Here is a 20064-nt window from a genome sequence, read left to right on the forward strand (position 1 = left end):
TGGCACAGTGCCTCCATTAAGAGGTGGGGTAAGATGGTAGCACAGATAAAGGTCAACCAAAGGAGGAGGGTATACAGGGAAGCTTTTTGTATGAGTCAGGCAAAGAAGAGGGGCAAAAGTGTGATAGCCCAGAGGGATGGAAAAAAGCAAATGTATGCAGATGAAAGTGAAAGAGGAGAGTGAAAAAGTTGGCTTAAAGCTCAACATTCAGAAAATGAAGATCATGGCATCTGGTCCCATCACTTCATGGGAAATAGATGGGGAAACAGTGGAAACAGTGGCTGATTTTATTTTGGGGGGCTCCAAAATCACTGAAGATGGTGACTGCAGCCATGAAATTAAAAGACACTTACTCCTTGAAGAAAAGTTATGACCAACCTAGATAGCATATTCAAAAGCAGAGACATTACTTTGCCAACAAAGGTCCATCTAGTCAAGCCTATGGTTTTTACTGTGGTCATGTATGGATGTGAGCGTTGGACTGTGAAGAAGGCTGAGCACTGAAGAATTGATGCTTTTGAACTGTGGTGTTGGAGAAGACTCTTGAGAGTCCCTTGGACTGCAAGGAGATCCAACCAGTCCATTCTGAAGGCGATCAGCCCTGGGTGTTCTTTGGAAGGAATGATGCTAAAGCTGAAACTCCAGTACTTTGGCCACCTCATGCAAAGATTTGACTCATTGGAAAAGACTCTGATGCTGGGAGGGATTGGGGGCAGGAGGAGAAGGGGACGACAGAGGATGAGATGGCTGGATGGCGTCAATGACTCGATGGACATGAGTCTGAGTGAACTCCGGGAGTTGGTGATGGACAGGGAGGCCTGGCATGCTGCGATTCATGGGGTCGCAAAGAGTCAGACATGACTGAGTGACTGAACCGAACTGAACTGAACTGAATGTAGATGAGAAGCATTAGTCTGTGTGTGTGTGTGTATTTTGGAGCTGAGAGACACTACCATCAGATTGAGATTAGCTGCTTCACATTTGAGACAGAGACCAGAGGTGGCTGAAACTAGGTCGGCAGCCTCTAAGTCTGGAACTTGGTCTTTGTTTTTTCCATCACACAGGTAAATGCCGTACTTTTCTTAGGGATTACTTCCTAGACAGTGTAACCTGGGGGTTATGTGCTCTTCCTAACATGTTAGTCATAAATCTACACCTTCTCACCTGGTATTCCTCATAGGAAACTATAGTTTCCAGGATACTTAGTGAATATCTTTTCCCAGATTGTGTCTTTAAGTTTTGTCTTTGCTGCTTTTGTCATGCATAAGTTTATTTTGTGTAAATGGTGGTATAAATGATCCTTTCCTTTCTGATTTGTGATTTTCACTTCCTATTTAAGCTCTCTACCCCCAGGGAAAACAAACCAATCTGATCACATGGACCACAGCTTTGTGTAACTCAATTAAACTATGAGCCATGCCTTGTAGGGCCACCAAGACGGACAGGTCATGGTGGAGAGTTCTGACAAAACGTGATCCACTGGAGAAGGGAATGGCAAACCACTTCAGTATTATTGCTTTGAGAATCCCATGAACAGTATGAAAAGGCAAAAAGATATAGCACTGAAAGATGAACTCCACAGGTAGGTAGGTGCCCAATATGTTACTGGAGATCAATGGAGAAATAACTCCACAAAGGATAAAGAGATGGAGTCAAAGCGAAAATAACACCCAGTTGTGGATGTGACTGGCAATGGAATTAAAGTCCGATGCTGTAAAGAACAATATTGCCTCGGAACCTGGAATGTTAGGTCCATGAATCAAGGCAAATTGGAAGTGGTCAAACAGGAGATGGCAAGAGTGAGCATTGACATTTTAGGAATCAACGAACTAAAATGGACTGGAATGGGTGAATTTAACTCAGATGACCATTATATCTACTACTGTGGGCAAGAATCCTTTACAAGAAATGTAGTAGCCATCATAGTCAACAAAAGAGTCTGACATGTGGTACTTGGATACCATCTCAAAAATGACAGAATGATCTCTGTTCATTTCCAAGGCAAACCATTCAGTATCACAGTGTTCCAAGCCTATGCCCTGACGAGTAATGCTGAAGAAGCTGAAGTTAAATGGTTCTTATGAAGACCTACAAGACCTAGAACTAACACCCCCAAAAGATGTCCTTTTCACTATAGGGGACTGGAATGCAAAAGTAGGAAGTCAAGAAATATCTGGAGTAACAGGCAGATTTGGCCTTGGAGTACAGAATGAAGCAGGGCAAAGGCTAACAGAGTTTTGCCAAGAGAATGCACTCATCATAGCAAACACCCTCTTCCAACAACACAAGAGATGACTCTACACATGAACATCACCAGATGGTCAATACCGAAATTAGATTGATTATATTCTTTGCAACCAAAGATGGAGATGCTCTATACAGTCAGCAAAAACAAGACTGGAAGCTGCTGTGGCTCAGATCATGAACTCCTTATTGCCAAATTCAGACTTAAATTGAAGAAAGGAGGGAAAACCACTAGACCATTCGGTATGACCTAAATCAAATCCCTTATGATTATACAGTGGAAATGACAAATAGATTCAAGGGATTAGATCTGATAGAGTGCCTGAAGAATTATGGATTTGATCTGATAGAGTGCCTGAAGAATTATGGACAGAAGTTCGTGACATTGTACAGAAGGCAATGATCAAGACCATCTCCAAGAAAAAGAAATGCAAAAAGCCAAAATGGTTGTCTGAGGAGGCCTTACAAATAGCTGAGAAAGGAGAAGTGAAAGGTGAAGGAGAAAAGGAAAGATATACCCATCTGAATGCAGAGTTCCAAAGAATAGCAAGAAGAGATAAGAAAGCCTTCCTCAGTGATCAATGCAAAGAAATAGAGGAATATAATAGAATGCGAAACGCTACAGATCTCTTCAAGGAAATTAGAGATACCAAGGAATATTTCATGGAAAGACGGGCACAATAAAGGACAGAAATGGTATGGACCTAACAGAAGCAGAAGATGTTAAGAAGAGGTGGCAAGAATACACAGAAGAACTGTACAAAAAAGATGTTTCATGACCCAGGTAACCACAATGGTGTCCTCACTCACCTAGAACCAGAAATCCTGGAATGCAAAGTCAAGTGGGTCTTAGGAAGCATCACTACAAACAAAGTTAGTGGAGGTGATGGAATTCCAGCTGAGGTATTTCAAATCCTAAAAGATGATGCTGTGAAAGTGCTGCACTCAATATGCTAGCAAACTTGGAAAACTGAGCAGTACCACAGGACTAGAAGAGCTCAGGTTTCATTCCAATCCCAAAGAAAGGCAATGCCAAAGAATGCTCAAACTACCACACAATTGCACTCATCTCACACGCTAGTAAAGGAATGCTAAAAATTCTCCAAGCCAGGCTTCAACAGTACGTGAACCATGAACTTCCATATGTTCAAGCTGGATCTAGAAAAGGCAGAGGAACCAGAGATCAAATTGCCAAAATCCATTGGATCATCAAAAAAGCAAGAGTTCCAATAAAACATCTACTTCTGCTTTATTGACTATGCCAAAGTCTTTGACTGTGTGGATCACAACAAATTGTGGAAAATTCTTCAAGAGATGGGAATACCAGACCACCTTACCTGCCTCCTGAGAAATGTGTATGCAAGTCAGGAAGCAACAGTTAGAACTGGACATGGAACAACAGACTGGTTCCAAATAGGAAAAGGAGTACGTCAAAGCTGTATATTGTCACTGCTTATTTAACTTATATGCAGAGTACATCATGAGAAATGCTGGGCTGGAAGAAGCACAAGCTGGAATCAAGATTGCTGGGAGAAATCTCAATAATAACCTCAGATATGCAGATGACACCACCTGTATTTATGGCAGAAAGTGAAGAAGAACTAAAGAGCCTCTTGATGAAAGTGAAAGAGGAGTTGGCTTAAAACTCAACATTCAGAAAACGAAGATCATGGCATCTGGTCCCATCACTTCATGGCAAATAGATGGAGAAACAATGGGAACAGTGAGAGATTTTATTTTGGGGGGCTCCAAAATCACTGCAAATGGTGACTGCAGCCATGAAATTAAAAGATACTTGCTCCTTGGAAGAAACGTTATGACCAACCTAGACAGCATATTAAAAAACAGAGACATCACTTTGCCAACAAAGGTCTGTCTAGTCAAAGCTATGGTTTTTCCAGTAGTCATGTATGGATGTGAGAGTTGGACTATAAAGAAAGCTGAGCACTGAAGAATTGATGCTTTTGAACTGTGGTGTTGGAGCAGACTCTTGAGAGTCCCTTGGACTGCAAGGAGATCCAACCAGTCCATTCTGAAGGAGATCAGCCCTGGGATTTCTTTGGAAGGACTGATGTTGAAGCTGAAACTCGAATACTTTGGCCACATGATGTGAAGAACTGACCCATTTATAAAGACCCTGATGCTGGGAAAGACTGAAGGCAGGAGGGGTAGGGGACGACAGGATGAGATGGTTGCTTGGCATCACCAACTCAATGGACATAAGTTGGAGTAAGCTCCGGGGGTTGGTAACGGACAGGGAAGTGTGGCGTGCTGCCGTCCGTGGGATTGCAAAGAGTCAGACATGACTGAGCAACCAAACTGAACTGAGCCCCACCTCATTGTCATAAAATTATTTTCTTCTTACACCTTCCTGTCTATGTCTCTGTTTTCTTTTCTGTCTATTTGTGGAATCTTGAGTCCTGTGGCATTTTTCTAGGCCCCAGGTGAGACACATTTTGGAACAAAGTGTCACAGAAGGATATAATTAATGAGAAAGTTAAAGAGATCTAAATGACAGACTAAAAAGAAGTGCAATGTCTATTTTATAGGTGAAGAAACTGGAGAAGAAACAGAATAAAAAAGAAGTCAAGAGGTCTCTTCCAAGATCAAAGATCAAGTAAGTACTATGCAGAACCAAAGTCATCATATTCTGTAAGTTATTGAAATTTTCTCCAACAGTCATCTCTGACCTTTCCCAGGTAACTGTGTACTCATTCATTCATTCATTTACCCATCTAGCAGATTGTGGTTAGTCCCAAGAGGGATTTCCTGAAAGACAGATTGAATCCATGACTGTGTTTCCCCATCCAGTCATCCATTCATCCCTTCATCTTCCTGACACATTTTTAATAAGTCTAGGCTCTATGCTAGGCTCTGGGATCATATAGGTAAATAGGTATTATAGGCCCCATAGCAGGTGGAAAGTTGGTAAGGGGATAAAAATTATAACAAAGTGATAAATATTATACTAGGAGAAGTAGGGGGTATCGCAGAAATACATGGAAAGGATCTCCAACCTTTTTCAGGGTGGCAGGGGTCAGGAAATTCACAGTGCCCTGTGTTGAACCAGAGGAGATAACAAGATCACTCATTCATTCCATGCTGCTGCTGCTGCTGAGTCACTTCAGTCGTGTCCAACTCTGTGCGACCCCAGAGACGGCAGCCCACCAGGCTCCCCGTCCCTGGGATTCTCCAGGCAAGAACACTGGAGTGGGTTGCCATTTGCTTCTTCGATGCATGGAAGTGAAAAGTGAAAGTGAAGTTGCTCAGTCATGTCCGACTCCTAGCGACCCTATGGACTGCAACCTACCAGTCTCCTCCGTCCATGGGATTTTCCAGGCAAGAGTACTAGAGTGGGTTGCCATTGCCTTCTCCCATTCATTCCATAGGTGGAGTCTATTATGTGCCAGGTGTTAGATGCTGGGAGTGAAGAGATGAGCATCATAGATGCTGTCCTTCCTCAGAGCCTAATTAGGGAGATTACAAATATGTATTAAAAAAACTCTGGGCCTTGGGAGGACCACTGTATCCTTCATTTGACTCACACTTGTTTACTGAGTGTTTCCTGTGAGCTTTCCAAAAGTAGAAGAGAGACAGTGAATTGGACCTGTTTTGAGACTTTCAGGTTCAGAGACCATTGAAAGAGTCCCTTTATGACTGTTAGTAATCTCACGAGGTAGAAGGGGTTCCAACCACAAAAGATGTACAGAAGAAACACGCCAGAGTTTAGCTAAAGCAGCAGTTATTTACCTTTGGAAGTTTCAGTGAAGGTTTTATGGAAGGGATGGCATCTGGATTGAGTCTAGAAAGAAGCTTTTTTTTTTTTTTTTTCCTCTATTACCTCATTTAATTCTTAGAACAGTTCTCTGAGGCACAGGTTTAATCCTCATTTATATTTGAGAAATCTGAGGCACAAAGAGGTAAAGTGATTTGCCCAGGGTCACTCCGCTCAGTGGTAGAAACTAGCCTCAAACTTAAGTCCCTGTCTGTAAAATTGTTGCCTCTTCCTGTTTCACCCATCTCCTTGTCATATGTTTCTCTTCTGGGAAACATTTTCTGAGGACACCTGATCCCAGCTCTCTACTCTGCTCCTCCCATGGACTGAATCTTCCCAGACCCTCCATCTTAGGGTCCTACCTTCTTGCCAGGGTCTCCTTTCCCCTGGCCATGGGCTTAAAGGTTCCTAAACCTCTGCTACCCCAAATTGTCTAAAGCTATCCCAAAGCAGGTTTAGGAATTACTGCTGCTACTGCTGCTAAGTCGCTTCAGTCGTGTCTGACTCTGTGCGACCCCATAGACAGCAGGCCCCCAGGCTCCCCCGTCCCTGGGATTCTCCAGGCAAGAATACTGGAGTGGGTTGCCATTTCCTTCTCCAGTGCATTAAAGTGAAAAGTGAAAGTGAAGTTGCTCAGTCATGTCCGACTCTTAGCGACCCCACGGACTGCACCCTACCAGGCTCCTGCGTCCATGGGATTCTCCAAGCAAGAGTACTGGAGTGGGTTGCCATTGCCTTCTTCTAGGAATTACTGGATCCCTTTAATGAAAAATCTCAGTCTCTAAGAGCTCAGGGTTTAAAGAATTTAGATTTTCGATCAGAAGTTTCTTTTCCTAAAGGAAGTGGCATTGGAGCCTAATCTTAAAGCATGAGATCAGCGAGATGAACAAGATGGAAGAGCTGTTTTGGGCCAAAGGAACACTAAGAACAAAGGCATGGACCTGTAGGGCCTCAGAGAAAGGGTGTGTGTTGGGGGTGGTCCTGGTGGGCTCATAGGCTGTGCTGGGGTGAGAGCAGCCCTGCCCCTCCTCACTCCTTACTTCCTTGTTTTCCGTGCTTGGCTCTCAGGGTCATGGCCTCTGCAGAACTCTATAAGCTGGATGATGGGAAGCCTCACCTGAGCAACTGCTTTCCAGCTAAAAACCTGCTTCGGACACCAGAGGAAGGTCAGGTGACTTCTCAAATCAGAACCTTTGCCTCACACTCAGCACCTGCTTCAGAATGTCTCTAACACCCATGTCTTCCTCTTCAACCCATTCACTAATGTTTCCTGCCCCATCCTATCACTTCCCTTCTAATCCATCTTCCCCCCAGCAGCCTCAGGGAGTCTAATTTTTTTTTTATCCTATTTATGTGTGTATTTGGGCTTACCAGGTAGCTCAAACGGTAAAGAATCTGCCTGCAATGCGGGAGACCTGGCTTTGATCCCTGGGTTGGGAGGATCCCCTGGAGAAGGGCATGGTAATCCACTCCAGTATTCTTGCCTGGAGAATTCCATGGACAGAGGAGCCTGGCGGGCTACAGTCCATGGGCTTGCAAAGAGTCTGACATGACTGAGTAACTAACACTTTCACTTTTATGTATCTGTTTAAAATGTCTTATTTTTATACAATTTTTCAAGATTACTTTTCGTTTACAGTTATTACAAGATGTTGGCTATATTCCCCATGTACAGTACATCCTTGAGCCTAACTTATGCCCAGGAGTTTGTACCTCCCACCCCTGCATGGCCCCTCCATCCCTCTTCTGCGCTTGGAACCACTAGTTTGTTCTCTGTGTCTGTGAGTCTGCTTCTTCAATTTTTTTATTCACTAGTTTGTTGTATTCTTTAGATTCTACCTATAAGCAATATCTTATATGGGCAGTTTTTCTCTTTCTCTCTCTGACGTATTTCACTTAGTATAATGCCCTCAAGGTCCATCCATGTTGTTGCAAATGGCAACATTTCTTTTTAATGGTTAAGTAGTACCCCATTGTATATACGTCCCACAGATTTTATCTGTTCATCTGTTGATGGACGCTTAGGTCGTTTCCTTGTCTTGGCTGCTGCAAATAATGCTGCTTTGAACACGGGGTTTGTTTTTGAATTAGTAACTTTGGTTTTTTAAAATTATTTGTTTACTTTTGGCTGTGCAGGGTCTTTGCTGCTGCTCGGACTTTTCTCTAGTTGCAGGGCGTAGCGGCTGCTCTTTGTTGTAGTGTGTGAGCTTCTCATTGCAGCAGCTTCTCCTGTTATGGAGCGCAAGTTCTAGGGCATGTGGGCTTCAGTAGCTGCAGTGCATGGGCTCAGTAGCTGTGGTTCCCAGGCTCTAGAACACAGACTCAGTAGTTACTGTGCACGGGCTTAGGTGCTCCATGGTGTGTGGGATCCTCCCAGACCAGGGATCGAACTGGTGTCTCCTGCACTAGGAGGTAGATTCTTTACCACTGAGCTACTAAGGACGCCCAGCGACTTTGTCTTTTTTGGATATATACCCAGGAGAGGAATTTCTGGATCATATGGTCGTGCTATTTTTAATTTTTTGAGGAACCTCCATAATGTTTTCCGCTGTGGCTGCACCAATTTCCATGCCCACTAACAGTGTACAAAGGTTCTCAGGGAACCTTCTCATGTACACCACAGTGTTCTCATCTGTTCAGTGAATTCTCACTGCTGTTCCTTTACCTTTCTACTCTACTCCAGGCCTTGATTTATGCCCTGTTTCATAGTGTTCTGTTTTGACATAGCTTTAAAAAAAAATTGTTAATTTTTTTAATTGAAGGATAATTGCTTTACAGAATTTTGTTGTTTTCTGTCAAACCTCAACGTGAATCAGCCATAGGTATACATATCCCCTCCCTTTTGAACCTCCCTCCCATTTCCCTCCCCATCCCACCCCTCTAGGTTGGTACAGAGTCCTTGTTTGAGTTTCCTGAGACATACAGCAAATTCTCCTTGGCTATCTATTTTACATATGGTCATGTAAGTTTGGCTATCTATTTTACATATGGTCATGTAAGTTTCCGTGTTACTCTCTCCGTACATCTCACCCTCTCCTCCCCTCTCCCCATGTCCATGAGTCTATTCTCTATTCACATAGTTTTTTACCATTTGCCTGGAATGTTCCAGCCCTTATTCCAGTTGTCCAGACTCCTCCCATCCCACAGGCTCAGCTTGTCTCCCACACCTTCCAGTAAGCCGTGTCCAGCTACTCCAGCCCTCAGTGCCCATCCTCTCTTGTGAGCCATCTTCCTTTTTGTGTTTCTTGTTTGATGTATAGTCATATTCTGCCTAGCTCCTAAATAAAGTGGCTTAAACTTGACTCTGCTAAATAGTTTTTCAAGCATTTATCTAATTAAAGACTCCCCTGGGGCAGGGACCCCTCCTAATGCTGAGCAGAGTCGGGCACATGGAACACTGCTGAGAAGTGTGGTTTCACTGGATTGGATTTATTGCTCTGAAAGTGTAGAGCAAGGGAAAAGTACCCCTAGCTCACCCTGGATCAGTGGCTTGCTGGTCACTGTACATGGCATAGTGGAAGAACCTACTCCTTCAGCTTGTCCTCCCCACTTCTCTTGAGTGATTTTACTTTCCACATAGGACCTTCTGTGGCCACCTGGTTGTTTAAAACCCTCCTGTGGAGCTGTCAGTAAGAACTCATGATTTCATGCCCACACTCCCTCGCACACACATAGATGGACAGAGAAATAAATATAGCTGTATATATCTTCATGTGTTAGTATACATATGTATATTTCCTGGCCCACGGAGGGCAATAATAACTCAGTTGCAAAGGGATGCTTGGCACCTCAGTGTTGGTTTCTAAATACCATTCTCGAATACAAGAAGCCAGGGCTTCTCAGGCAAAAAGTTGTTTCTAGGGCTGAGTCAGGAAAAAATACACTTTGAGCCAGAAAATAAAGCAGTGCTCAGAAAAATGATGAGGGCAGTTTGAAAGGACATAGGTGTCAACCTGAGGGAATGCCCAGAGGGGAAAGCTGGAACAGTATGAGCAGCAAAATAAATAAAGGTAATATTGGGTTGTAATCTGTAGAATAAGTTTTAATATATAGTCATGATCTCATACAATATAATTAAACTCTGATTACATAAATAAGTGGGGGAGAAGAGCAGCTCTTCCTTACAATAGAATTCTGGTTAATAAATGTAGAGGAATGAAGGAAACAGAAAATCACTATCAAAACATCACAATAATAATTTTTACAGGCAAGAAGCTCTACAGTGTTCTTTAGAGAAATAGAACCAGTAGAATATGTGTGTGTATGTCTCTCTGTATGTATATCCTGCATGTTTTGTTTTCATATACATACATGTGTGTATATATGTGGACTAACACACACAGATAAATTATATATTTCAAGGAATTGGTTTATGAAATGTGGAGGCTGGCAAGTCTGAAATCTGTAGGACAGGCAGGCTGAAAACTCAGGTTTTCATGCTCATGCTGCAGTCTTAAGGCAAAATTTCTTCTTCCTTTGGGAAGCCTGTTTTTTGGCTTTTAAGGTCTCTTAGGTGAATGGGTGAGGCCCACACATTATCCATGGATTGTTTCAGGTACTTAAAGTCAACTGGTTGTCAGAAACACCTAGATTAGTATTTGATTAACCAACTGCTTACCATAGCCCAGCCAAGTTGACACATGAAATTAACCATCATAGATGCTAGAATTCATGGGTTAAAGTATGATGAAAAACAGGTTATTTATATAGTCTTGAGCTGTCTTTATTAATTTCAAAGAGACTTCTTAGTAGAGTAACTAAGCTGACACCACCTTGGCTGAGTGATCAAAATTAACATCACCAGTAATAAGACATAATTGGCATCATGTATGCTCTGATATGTTGTGCTGAGGAGGGCACAGCACCACTTCTTGCCAAACTGCAAGGCCTTTAGTCTAAATTATGGGGGGGAAAATCAAACAAACTCAAATTGAGAGACATCTTATAAAGCAATTGACTATTGATTAGTGCTCTTCAAAAGTGTCAGGATCACACAAGAAAAATAGACTGCAGAACTGTCACGGATTAGGGGAGACGAAGGTGATGTGACAGCTAAATGAAATGTGAGATCTTGGATAGGACCCTGGAACAGAAAGAGAACATTAGTGAGAAAACTGATGAAAGTCAAATAAAGGCTGTAGATTAATTACTAATATTATGCCATTGTTAATTTCTTGGCTTCAGCCATTGTATTATGATTATATACGATGTTAACATTAGGGAAACTGGGTGAAGACTGTACAGGAACTCTGTGTTATTTTTACAGCTTTTCTGGAAGTCTAAAATTATCTCAAAATGAAAATTTACAGGTGGGTGGAAACCTTCCTATGGACAGATACTCTTCCTACTAAAAGCCTACCGCATTAAAACCTAAACTCCTTATTCTGGTCCTCCAGACCTTTCAGATCTGACTCTGCTGACCTCCTCAGCCTCATCTCTTTTCCTTCATGTCCATCTCCCAACACATTCCTTCCTGGGTGTGCTGGCAGTTTTGGCACCAGCTCAGGCTGGAGTGTTCAAGAGTTTGGACTGCTGGGATAGGACAAAGGTGCATGTGCTAGATGAGGGCAGCCCTGGGAAATGAGTGCCCGGGCTGTCGGGCCCCGGGTGGAAATAGGAACTGGCTCACATCAGGCATAGGGCAGAAGCAGCATCCAAGAGCCAGGATTAGCAGCAGTACTCAGGTGAGCCAAGGCAAGCACCTGAGGCTGGGGAGTGGGCTATGTGGCAGGGAAACGGTGGTTAAAGGCACCAAGCTGGTCCCCACAGCTCTGTGCTGTTCTTTGCAATCCCAATCTTTCATGCCTCTGAGTACTTTTTGTGCCCTTTTCTCTGCCCAGGCTACTTGGTTTTTCCCTCTTCACCTGGTCAGCTTTCAACATACAAGACCCAGCTCATCCCCTAGGCTGGTAGCTCCCCACTCTGGGCTTCACAGCACTCTTTATATTTATTGAGCACCTTTGAATCCTCAGTCACATTCTTCTCCATAGCCCCAACTCCTGCCACAAAGTCAGTGCTCAGAAAATGTCTGAATGGATGATTGTGGGTGGGGGCTGTGGCTCAGGGTTCATTCAGCCACACTCAGTGCGATAAGCTCTGTGTAGGCCTTGGGAACATTGAGATGAATGAATCAGATCCTGTATTCTCATGGAGCTTCCATTCTAGAGGGCAAGACAGGCAATAAACAAGTGAACAATGACAGATATTGAACAATGAAGAGTGAACAATGACCAGTAACTGCCCATAGGAAGGTTTTCCCCCCACCTGTAAATTTTCATTTTGGGATAATTTTAGACTTCCAGAAAAGCTGTAAAAATAAAACAGAGTTCCTGTACAGCTTTCATGCAGTTTTCCTAATATTAAATGAATAAATTACTGATGAAAGAGAGAACAGATTCTAGAATGTTGTCACGATTTTTATTGGATAGGCTTAGTAGTGAACCTCATATTCTCTTTCAGTTCAGTTCAGTTCAGTCACTCAGTCGTGTCCAACTCTTTGCAACCCCATGAATCACAGCACACCAGGCCTCCCTGTCCATCACCAACTCCTGGAGTTTACTCAGACTCACGTCCATCGAGTCAGTGATGCCATCCAGCCATCTCATCCTCTGTCATCACCCTCTCCTCTTTCCCCCAATCCCTCCCAGCATCAGAATCTTTTCCAATGAGTCAACTCTTCGCATGAGGTGGCCAAAGTACTGGAGTTTCAGCTTTAGCATCATTCCTTCCAAAGAAACCCCAGGGCTGATCTCCTTCAGAATGGACTGGTTGAATCTCCTTGCAGTCCAAGGGACTCTCAAGAGTCTTCTCCAACACCACAGTTCAAAAGCATCAATTCTTTGGCGCTCAGCTTTCTTCACAGTCCAACTCTCACATCCATACATGACCACAGGAAAAACCATAGCCTTGACTAGATGGACCTTTGTTGGCAAAGTAATGTCTCTGCTTTTGAATATGCTATCTAGGTTGGTCATAACTTTTCTTCCAAGGAGTAAGTGTCTTTTAATTTCATGGCTTCAGTCACCATCTGCAGTGATTTTGGAGCCCAAAAAAATAAAGTCTGCCACTGTTTCCACTGTTTCCCCATCTATTTGCCATGAAGTGATGGGACCAGATGCCATGATCTTCGTTTTCTGAATGTTGAGTGTTAAGCCAACTTTTTCACTCTCCTCTTTCACCTTCATCAAGAGGCTTTTTAGTTCCTCTTCACTTTATTTGTGTACAATTTCTAGTTCTTTCTACAGTGGACATGTATTATTGAGTCTTTTAAAAATGGCAGCTGTCCTTTGATTTTTTTTATCCTGAGCTCCTAACAAGACCTTTGCCTTGTAACGATAGAATTCAGGGTAAGGTCCAGGAAGATGGAACCCATTGAGTTGGTGTCACACAATGGACTTTACCCAAGAGATAACAAATGGTACAGTAACTAGCTGGCCCAGGAAAAAAGGATCTGCTTAACTCAGGATAGTCAGGGAAGGCTTCACAGAATAGGAAATATTTTATCTGCTATCATGAAGGAACCGTTAAGAGTTCAAAGGCAAAAATGTGGAGGAAAGAACTGGGCAAGTCATTCTACACTTTTGAGTCTTTGCCTTTTTGTCTGTAAAACGGGGGCAGTAGCATGTTTCATTGGGTTTGGAGGCCAATTAAATAAGACAGGTGTATAGATGTTCCCCTGCCCCCCGCAACCCCAGTTGTAGCACAGTATCTGGTGCCTATTAGGTAATGAGGAGCTAATTTTCGTTTTTGCATTAAAGATAAACATTCTGGAAGGGCACTAGTTTTGGCTTTTAAGGAGTTTACTCCTGTTCTCATCTTTTCACTGTTCTCATCTTTTCAGCAGGCCGAGGACACTGGCTAGTGGCTCGGAAAGGTGGCCTCAAGAAGAAGCCCAAGAATGTGGCTGAGACAACAGCTGAAGGTCAGGAAGGCCAGAAGGTTTCCTTTGAGGTTGGAGGGAAGAAAGGGTCTCGACAGGAAAACCAAGCGGACACTCCTGGACACGTGCTGGACCTGGCTTTTCTGGTGAGAGTGAATGCATTCTGGAAGGGCTGGCAGCACCAGCTGACGACTTTCTTGGTGAGGGGGTGGCAAGGACTTGCCCTGCTTCCCTCTGGTACATTTACCTCCCATCCATCCCAAACTATTCGAATGGGCTTGGCAAATGGAGTGCAGCCAAGATGCTGAAGGGACCCAGAGCTTTCTTTATATGTAAAGCTTTCTTTACATCCACTTTGTGAGACAGGTGTTATCAACCCCATTATATTGTTGCCCTTGTACAAATGAGAAAACTGAGGCCCCAAGAATTAATGTGCCTTGGCCGAAGTTCCTCAGCTAGTAATTAGGACTCTAGTTTACCCTGGATTAGAACTACTCAGAATTAAAACTCTGGTCTATTGACTGTAAAGCCTGTACCTTTACAAATATTTTATCAGGTAAAAAGTCTTCATTGAGCCAGGGAGACAAAGCAGTAAGTCAGGGTAAACAGTAAATTTAAAAATCCTATTCCAGCACTCTGCTGGCTCAGTTGGTAACGAAGCTGCCTGCAATACAGTAGACCTGGGTTCGATCCCTGAGTCAGGAAGATCTCCTGGAGAAAGAAATGGCAACCCACTCCAGTATTCTTGCCTGGGAAATCCCATGGACAGAGGAGCCTGGTGGGCTACAGTCCATAGGGTCACAAGAGTTGGATGCAACTTAGCAACTAAACCACCACCACTATTCCAGCACATAGTAGGGTGTAAAGCCTTCTACTCTGCTCTGGGGAGACTCTAGGAGCAGGGGAACTAGGGAGCCTCACACACCACTACCTTTGTCCTTGGGGTTTAGTGTCTGGCTGAAAGCCGAGGATGCCAACTAGATATACCTAGTGTCTGGGTCAGGCTTTACAAAGAGGACTGGGATGGTAGTTTTTATTTACTCTGTGCAATACCTCAGTGGCTTTACACAGAAAGACCTATTTTGTAAACCAGTATTAATGTGCGGTCCAATGCTCATAGCTTCCCAAGAAGAACTCCCTGGCAGCTTACTTAGTTCCCAGACTCTGCTTATGGTTCCTGCACAGATCAAATGTTGAAAGAGAACTTAAAGGAGGCATCTCACCTCAAGGTGGGTAGCATAGGCTTTTTGCAGAATACTGTGGAGTTTCTTTGATTATTAGGTCCACTTCTCATTAGGGATGAGGAAGATTGAAGCAGCAGTACTGAGAAGGGGCAGAACCACTTCCCATAGTGCTCTTCTTTTCCCCTTTATTTTCAGCATTTCAGCATATCCACACTGAGATCACTTGTTACAATTCTGAGATGACTGCTGAAACTCTGGTCATCACATTTATTTATTTTTTTATTTTTTATTTTTTTGGTCATCACATTTAAAGCATAACATCCAGAGGTAGAAAAGGGAATGTCACTGTCTTATATTGATTTTTAAATATAAGCAGCTTCCCAGAACTGACCTCCTACCCCAGCAGCCTGCGTCTCATTGGCCAAAAATACATCACAAGTCCCAGCAGTCACTGGTTAGGGGACCATGACCACCATGCTTGGATTAGACAAAGTCAAGACTTAGCCTGTAGAGCTGGGGTTGAAGGATACATCTAGTTAGAGAAATGTGAATGATACTGGGTTCTTTCACAGTGAGAAGTAGAGAAGTGGCTCTAGAGAAATGAGCTAACAATGTCTGGTATAGTGGTTTCTTTCCACCCTTTTCTGTCTTCTCATCCTCTGTGTGTGTCAGATACAGCAGTTTTTGTAAAATTGCCATCAGCCCTCTGCCAAAAAACCTCTTGACAGCTTTCCATTGACTGTGGGCTAAAATCCACAATCCTTTGCAGAGCCACCATGAATCCGCATGATCTAATAAGCGCGTCCATAACCTTACCTACCTGTTTTTCATCCTCTCAGAAACACCTTGCTTTCATTTGCCTGAATAGCATTCACAAACCCTGCCACCCACTTTCATGGGACCAGCTCGTACTTAGCACTTAAGGTATCGGCTGAAATATTCCTCAAATAGGTACTTCCTCACTTCTACACTAAGATAAGGATCTCCCATTACTGTCTCCCATGGCTTCTTGAATTTCTCCTTTAAAATACTTACTGTATTTGTAAATACTTGCTTGCTCATTGGCTTCCATGCAGTTTTAAGCTTTATGAAGGCATGAAATACTTCTGCTTTTCTTTGTTGTCTTTTAAGTTCCCAGTTCCATGCCTAACCATAAAAGGCACCATAACTAAATGATTAACTGAAAGAAGGAATGAGGTTTGGTTAAATAGAAATAGCAACTTCAAAATTGAGACTTTTTGTCTACCTTTTAATTGTCAAGGACAATATATGGTAGTCCTAAGAGCGCAGTGTTTAGTGATTACAGATTTGGGTTCAAATCATAGATCCATCACTTATTGGCTGTGGCACCTTAGGGAAGTCATTTCCTCTCTCTCAGCCTTATTTTTCTCATTTATGAAGATATATTCCCTTATGTCGAAGAGTTTAGTTAAGATTAGGAGAAAGTAATTTTTTTTTTTTTGGCCACGCTGAGTGGCCTATAGGCTCTTTAGTTCCACAGCCAGGGATCAAACCCGCACCCTTTGCATTGGAAATACAGAGTCTTAATCACTGGACCACAAGGGAAGTCCCCGGAGAAAGTTCCTTGATATATTTAGCATGACACATGGCCCAAAGTAGTATATAAATATTTGGTGAATAAATGAATAGATAAGCAAACATAAAAGTTATGACAAGTGTTTTGGTAGTGCCCCAGAAATAAAGATTTTATTCTAGGAATCAGTTAGAGGAAGTGGAGCTCTAAAAAGACAGAGAAGGAATAGAGAGGAATGCAGCCTCCTAAGAGCCCCATAAAGTCCATGTTTCCACCCCCATCTTACACATGAGAAACAGAGGTGGGAGAGCCGACGTGGCAGCTTGATTCTGAGCAGCTCCAAAGCCTGTTCTTCCACTGTACCAGGCTGCCCTCCTCACCAGGGAGTCATTTGTTGTCTTGGCCAATTATATGAGCTTTGCTGGGGCCCTGAGTGCTGATTCTTTGCATTGTGTTGCAGCTGAAGCACCACTGTGTGAAGGATCCATCAGACGTCTGCAGCATTAACGTGAGCGGCCTGAAGTTCTCCAAGGTACGACTGGCCACCAGAGATGTGATTGTGGTGAGCTACACCTGAGGTGGCTCCTGTCTGATTGACCATCATAACTTCCAGAGTCTCTGGGAACTGGGAATCTGGGCATAGGAAGGAGGAGAGTCACACAGGGACTCACTGGGTGGAAACAACATTCACAGACACTGTCTTTTGCTATAGATTTGGTATTGCCATTATCCCATGTGAGGTGAGTTAAAGGAAATAAATAACCTTATGGAAGCGGTTTGAATGTGCATAGAATCTTATTGGGGTATGATTCATTGTGTGCAGAGAGTTCCCATCAGAAGAGCCTACAGGAGAAATTTCTCTCAGGTTTCAGTGCCAGGAATGGTATTGGTTCTCCCAAGATACTGATGACTGTTGTTTTTTTTTTTTTTGACCATGGCATGCTGGATCTTTCCTGAGCACCTATCGAACCTGTGCCCCCTGCATTGGGAGGGTGGATTTTAATTACTCGACCTCCAGGGAAGTCTTGGTTTGTTCTTAGCTCACAGACTCTGTGACTTATATAATGAGTCATGTTTCTTTCCTTGCACTGGCTAATGGGTAGCTTGGAGCTAGATTTGTGGCCTGCCATCCCCAGTATATATATTATAGCACGTATTTTTGATCTGTAGGCCTTCCATATCATATAAAGAGAGACTGCTTGTAGAATGCCACACAGAAGTTAAAATGTATGAATGTAAGTAAATCTCAAAAGATCTGTGTATCTCAACACAAGTGAATCTCAAACATGTGGTGTTGAGTGAAGAAGGCAGATTGCAGAATGGTATCTACAGTATGATGGTACTTAATATAAAATTTTAAAACATATAAATAAAAACTATATATGGCTTGTGGATACACATTCATGTAATGCAAGTATTAAAGAGATGTGGGATAATCACCAATTCAGGATAGCTGTTTTTTATGAGAGGGAGGGTAGGGATATGTTGCAGGGATATCAATTCTCTATAGTGTTTTATTTCTTTAAAGAAATTTGAAGCAGAGACAGCATAATATTCAGATTTATTAAAGCTGGATAGTGGTTACACGGGCCTTCAGAGTAACACTTACAATACTTTGCTGACTAGAATTATTTCATAATAGGAAAATAAAAGAAGCAGAAAAGCCCTTCCTGTCTTTAGCAAGTAAATGCTCTTGTTCTTAACCCTTGAAGTCTTTGCTCCTTCTGACAGCAGCCCTGGAGCTTCAGCAAGGCCTCCAGGCAGGGAACTAATCTTATGTTCTTTGAAATGCCCTTTCACAGGCTAAGGAAAAGGATTTCAAGCATTTTAATTCAGTGATTTACATCAATGCCTCAGAAAACCTGCTTCCTCTAGGTAAGTTTTCTTCCTGAAAACCACCTCCTGCTTCCTGGCTGCCAGTCTTTCATGTTAGAAGTTGCCTGTCTGTTCACCTGTAACGCCATACATCTTGTTTTTGGAGTGCAATGAGCTGAGTGTGGGAGAACACATAGACCTGGATTCCAGCCCAGAGCCAGCACTACCTACGCAGAACACTTCTCTGTGAGCTGCCGCTTCTGTCTCTAAATGGAGATGATCCCCTTCCTTTCTTCCTCCCTAAGGCAGGATACCTTGTAGACTCAGACAGGATCAGTACAGTCAGCCCTCCATGTCTATATTTCCACATCCATGGATTCAACAAAACAGGGATATAAAAAATTTAGAAAAAATTCCAGAAAGTTACAAAAAGTAAAATTTGAGTTTGCCATGCACTGGCAGATATTTAAGTAGCATTTGTATTATATTTACAACCACTTACAAAATATGTTTCCTTGGAGGTTCAGTTGGTAAAGAATCTGCCTGCAATGCAGGAGACCTGGGTTCGATCCATGGATTGAGAAGATGCCCTGGAGGAGGGCATGGCAACCCACTCCAGTATTCTTGCCTGGAGAACCCCCATGGACAGAGGAGCCTGGCGGGCTGTGGTCCATATGGAATCACAGAGTCGGACACGACTGAGTGACACAGCACAGCACAGAGCATTTATATTATGTTCGGTATCAGAAATCTAGAGATGACTTAACGTGTACAGGAGGCTGTGTGTAGGTTATATGCAAATACTACATCATTTTATACAAGGCCCTTGAGCTTCCACAGATTTCAGTGTCCTTGGTGGTGATGCAAGATGGAGGTGGAGGTTGGGGATTGGGGTAGGGGGTGTGTATGTAGAGGTGGGTGGTCCTGGAACCAATCTCCTACCCATACCAAGGGACTGTATGTAAAAAGTTTTAAGTCCCTGAGAACTCCTGCTCCTACTGCTAAGTCACTTCAGTCGTGTCCGACTCTGTGCAACCCCATAGACGGCAGCCCACCAGGCTCCCCCGTCCCTGGGATTCTCCAGGCAAGAACACTGGAGTGGGTTGCCATTTCCTTCTCCGGCTGAGAACTCCTATAGGAGCGTAAAGCCTTCTTGTTTATTCAGCAAATCCACAGCGACCCCTGCTGGGTGTCAGGACAGTATGACTATTTGGCTTTTAGAAATCAGTGTGTCCAGTTTTCTGTTCTTCTGAGCTCAGTTATAGCAGGATACGGTAAGTGCAACGATAGAGGGAATCAGAAAATCAACTGGACCTTGAGTGTCAGAAGATACTTGTGAGAAAAGGAGTATGTAAGCTGAGATTTAAAACACAAATAGGAGTGACTCAGAAATTAGAAGGTGAGAAGGCATTTCAGGCCAACAGAACAACAGATGGGGGGCAGCAGTGCCTGACCAGGGACCCTGAAGAAGCTTTGTATGTGTGCAAGAGATATAGGCAGAGGAGAATGGAGACTAGGAAGGTGGGCAAGGGGCCCCATATTATCAGGGGCACTGAGTGACATGGGCTTAAATCTGCAGGCAAAAGAGAACCTTGGAAGGCTTTGAAATCGAGACTCAGTAGTGTCTGTGAGG

General features: G+C 43.2%; 1 protein-coding gene across 6 annotated transcripts in view; it reads left to right on the forward strand.

Moving 5' to 3' along the window:
* The window catches only part of XRRA1 (X-ray radiation resistance associated 1), a 69017-nt gene that overhangs the window by 2298 nt on the left and 46655 nt on the right, over window positions 1–20064 (forward strand). For 2 of the 6 annotated variants that reach the window (XM_070383709.1, XM_070383711.1), the window contains exons 2-6: window positions 4794–4861; window positions 7088–7185; window positions 13860–14044; window positions 17077–17148; window positions 18419–18491. In XM_070383709.1, the coding sequence (XP_070239810.1) occupies window positions 7092–7185; window positions 13860–14044; window positions 17077–17148; window positions 18419–18491 (424 nt within the window). In that variant the 5' untranslated portion in view covers window positions 4794–4861; window positions 7088–7091. Of the gene's footprint in view, window positions 1–4793; window positions 4862–7087; window positions 7186–13859; window positions 14045–17076; window positions 17149–18418; window positions 18492–20064 lie in introns of those variants that run through there. The other 4 variants (XM_070383710.1, XM_070383714.1, XM_070383713.1 and 1 more) reach the window with 4 other exon arrangements.

This window comes from Bos mutus, chromosome 15, assembly GCF_027580195.1.
Source record: "Bos mutus isolate GX-2022 chromosome 15, NWIPB_WYAK_1.1, whole genome shotgun sequence".
Classification (NCBI taxonomy): Eukaryota; Metazoa; Chordata; class Mammalia; order Artiodactyla; family Bovidae; genus Bos; species Bos mutus.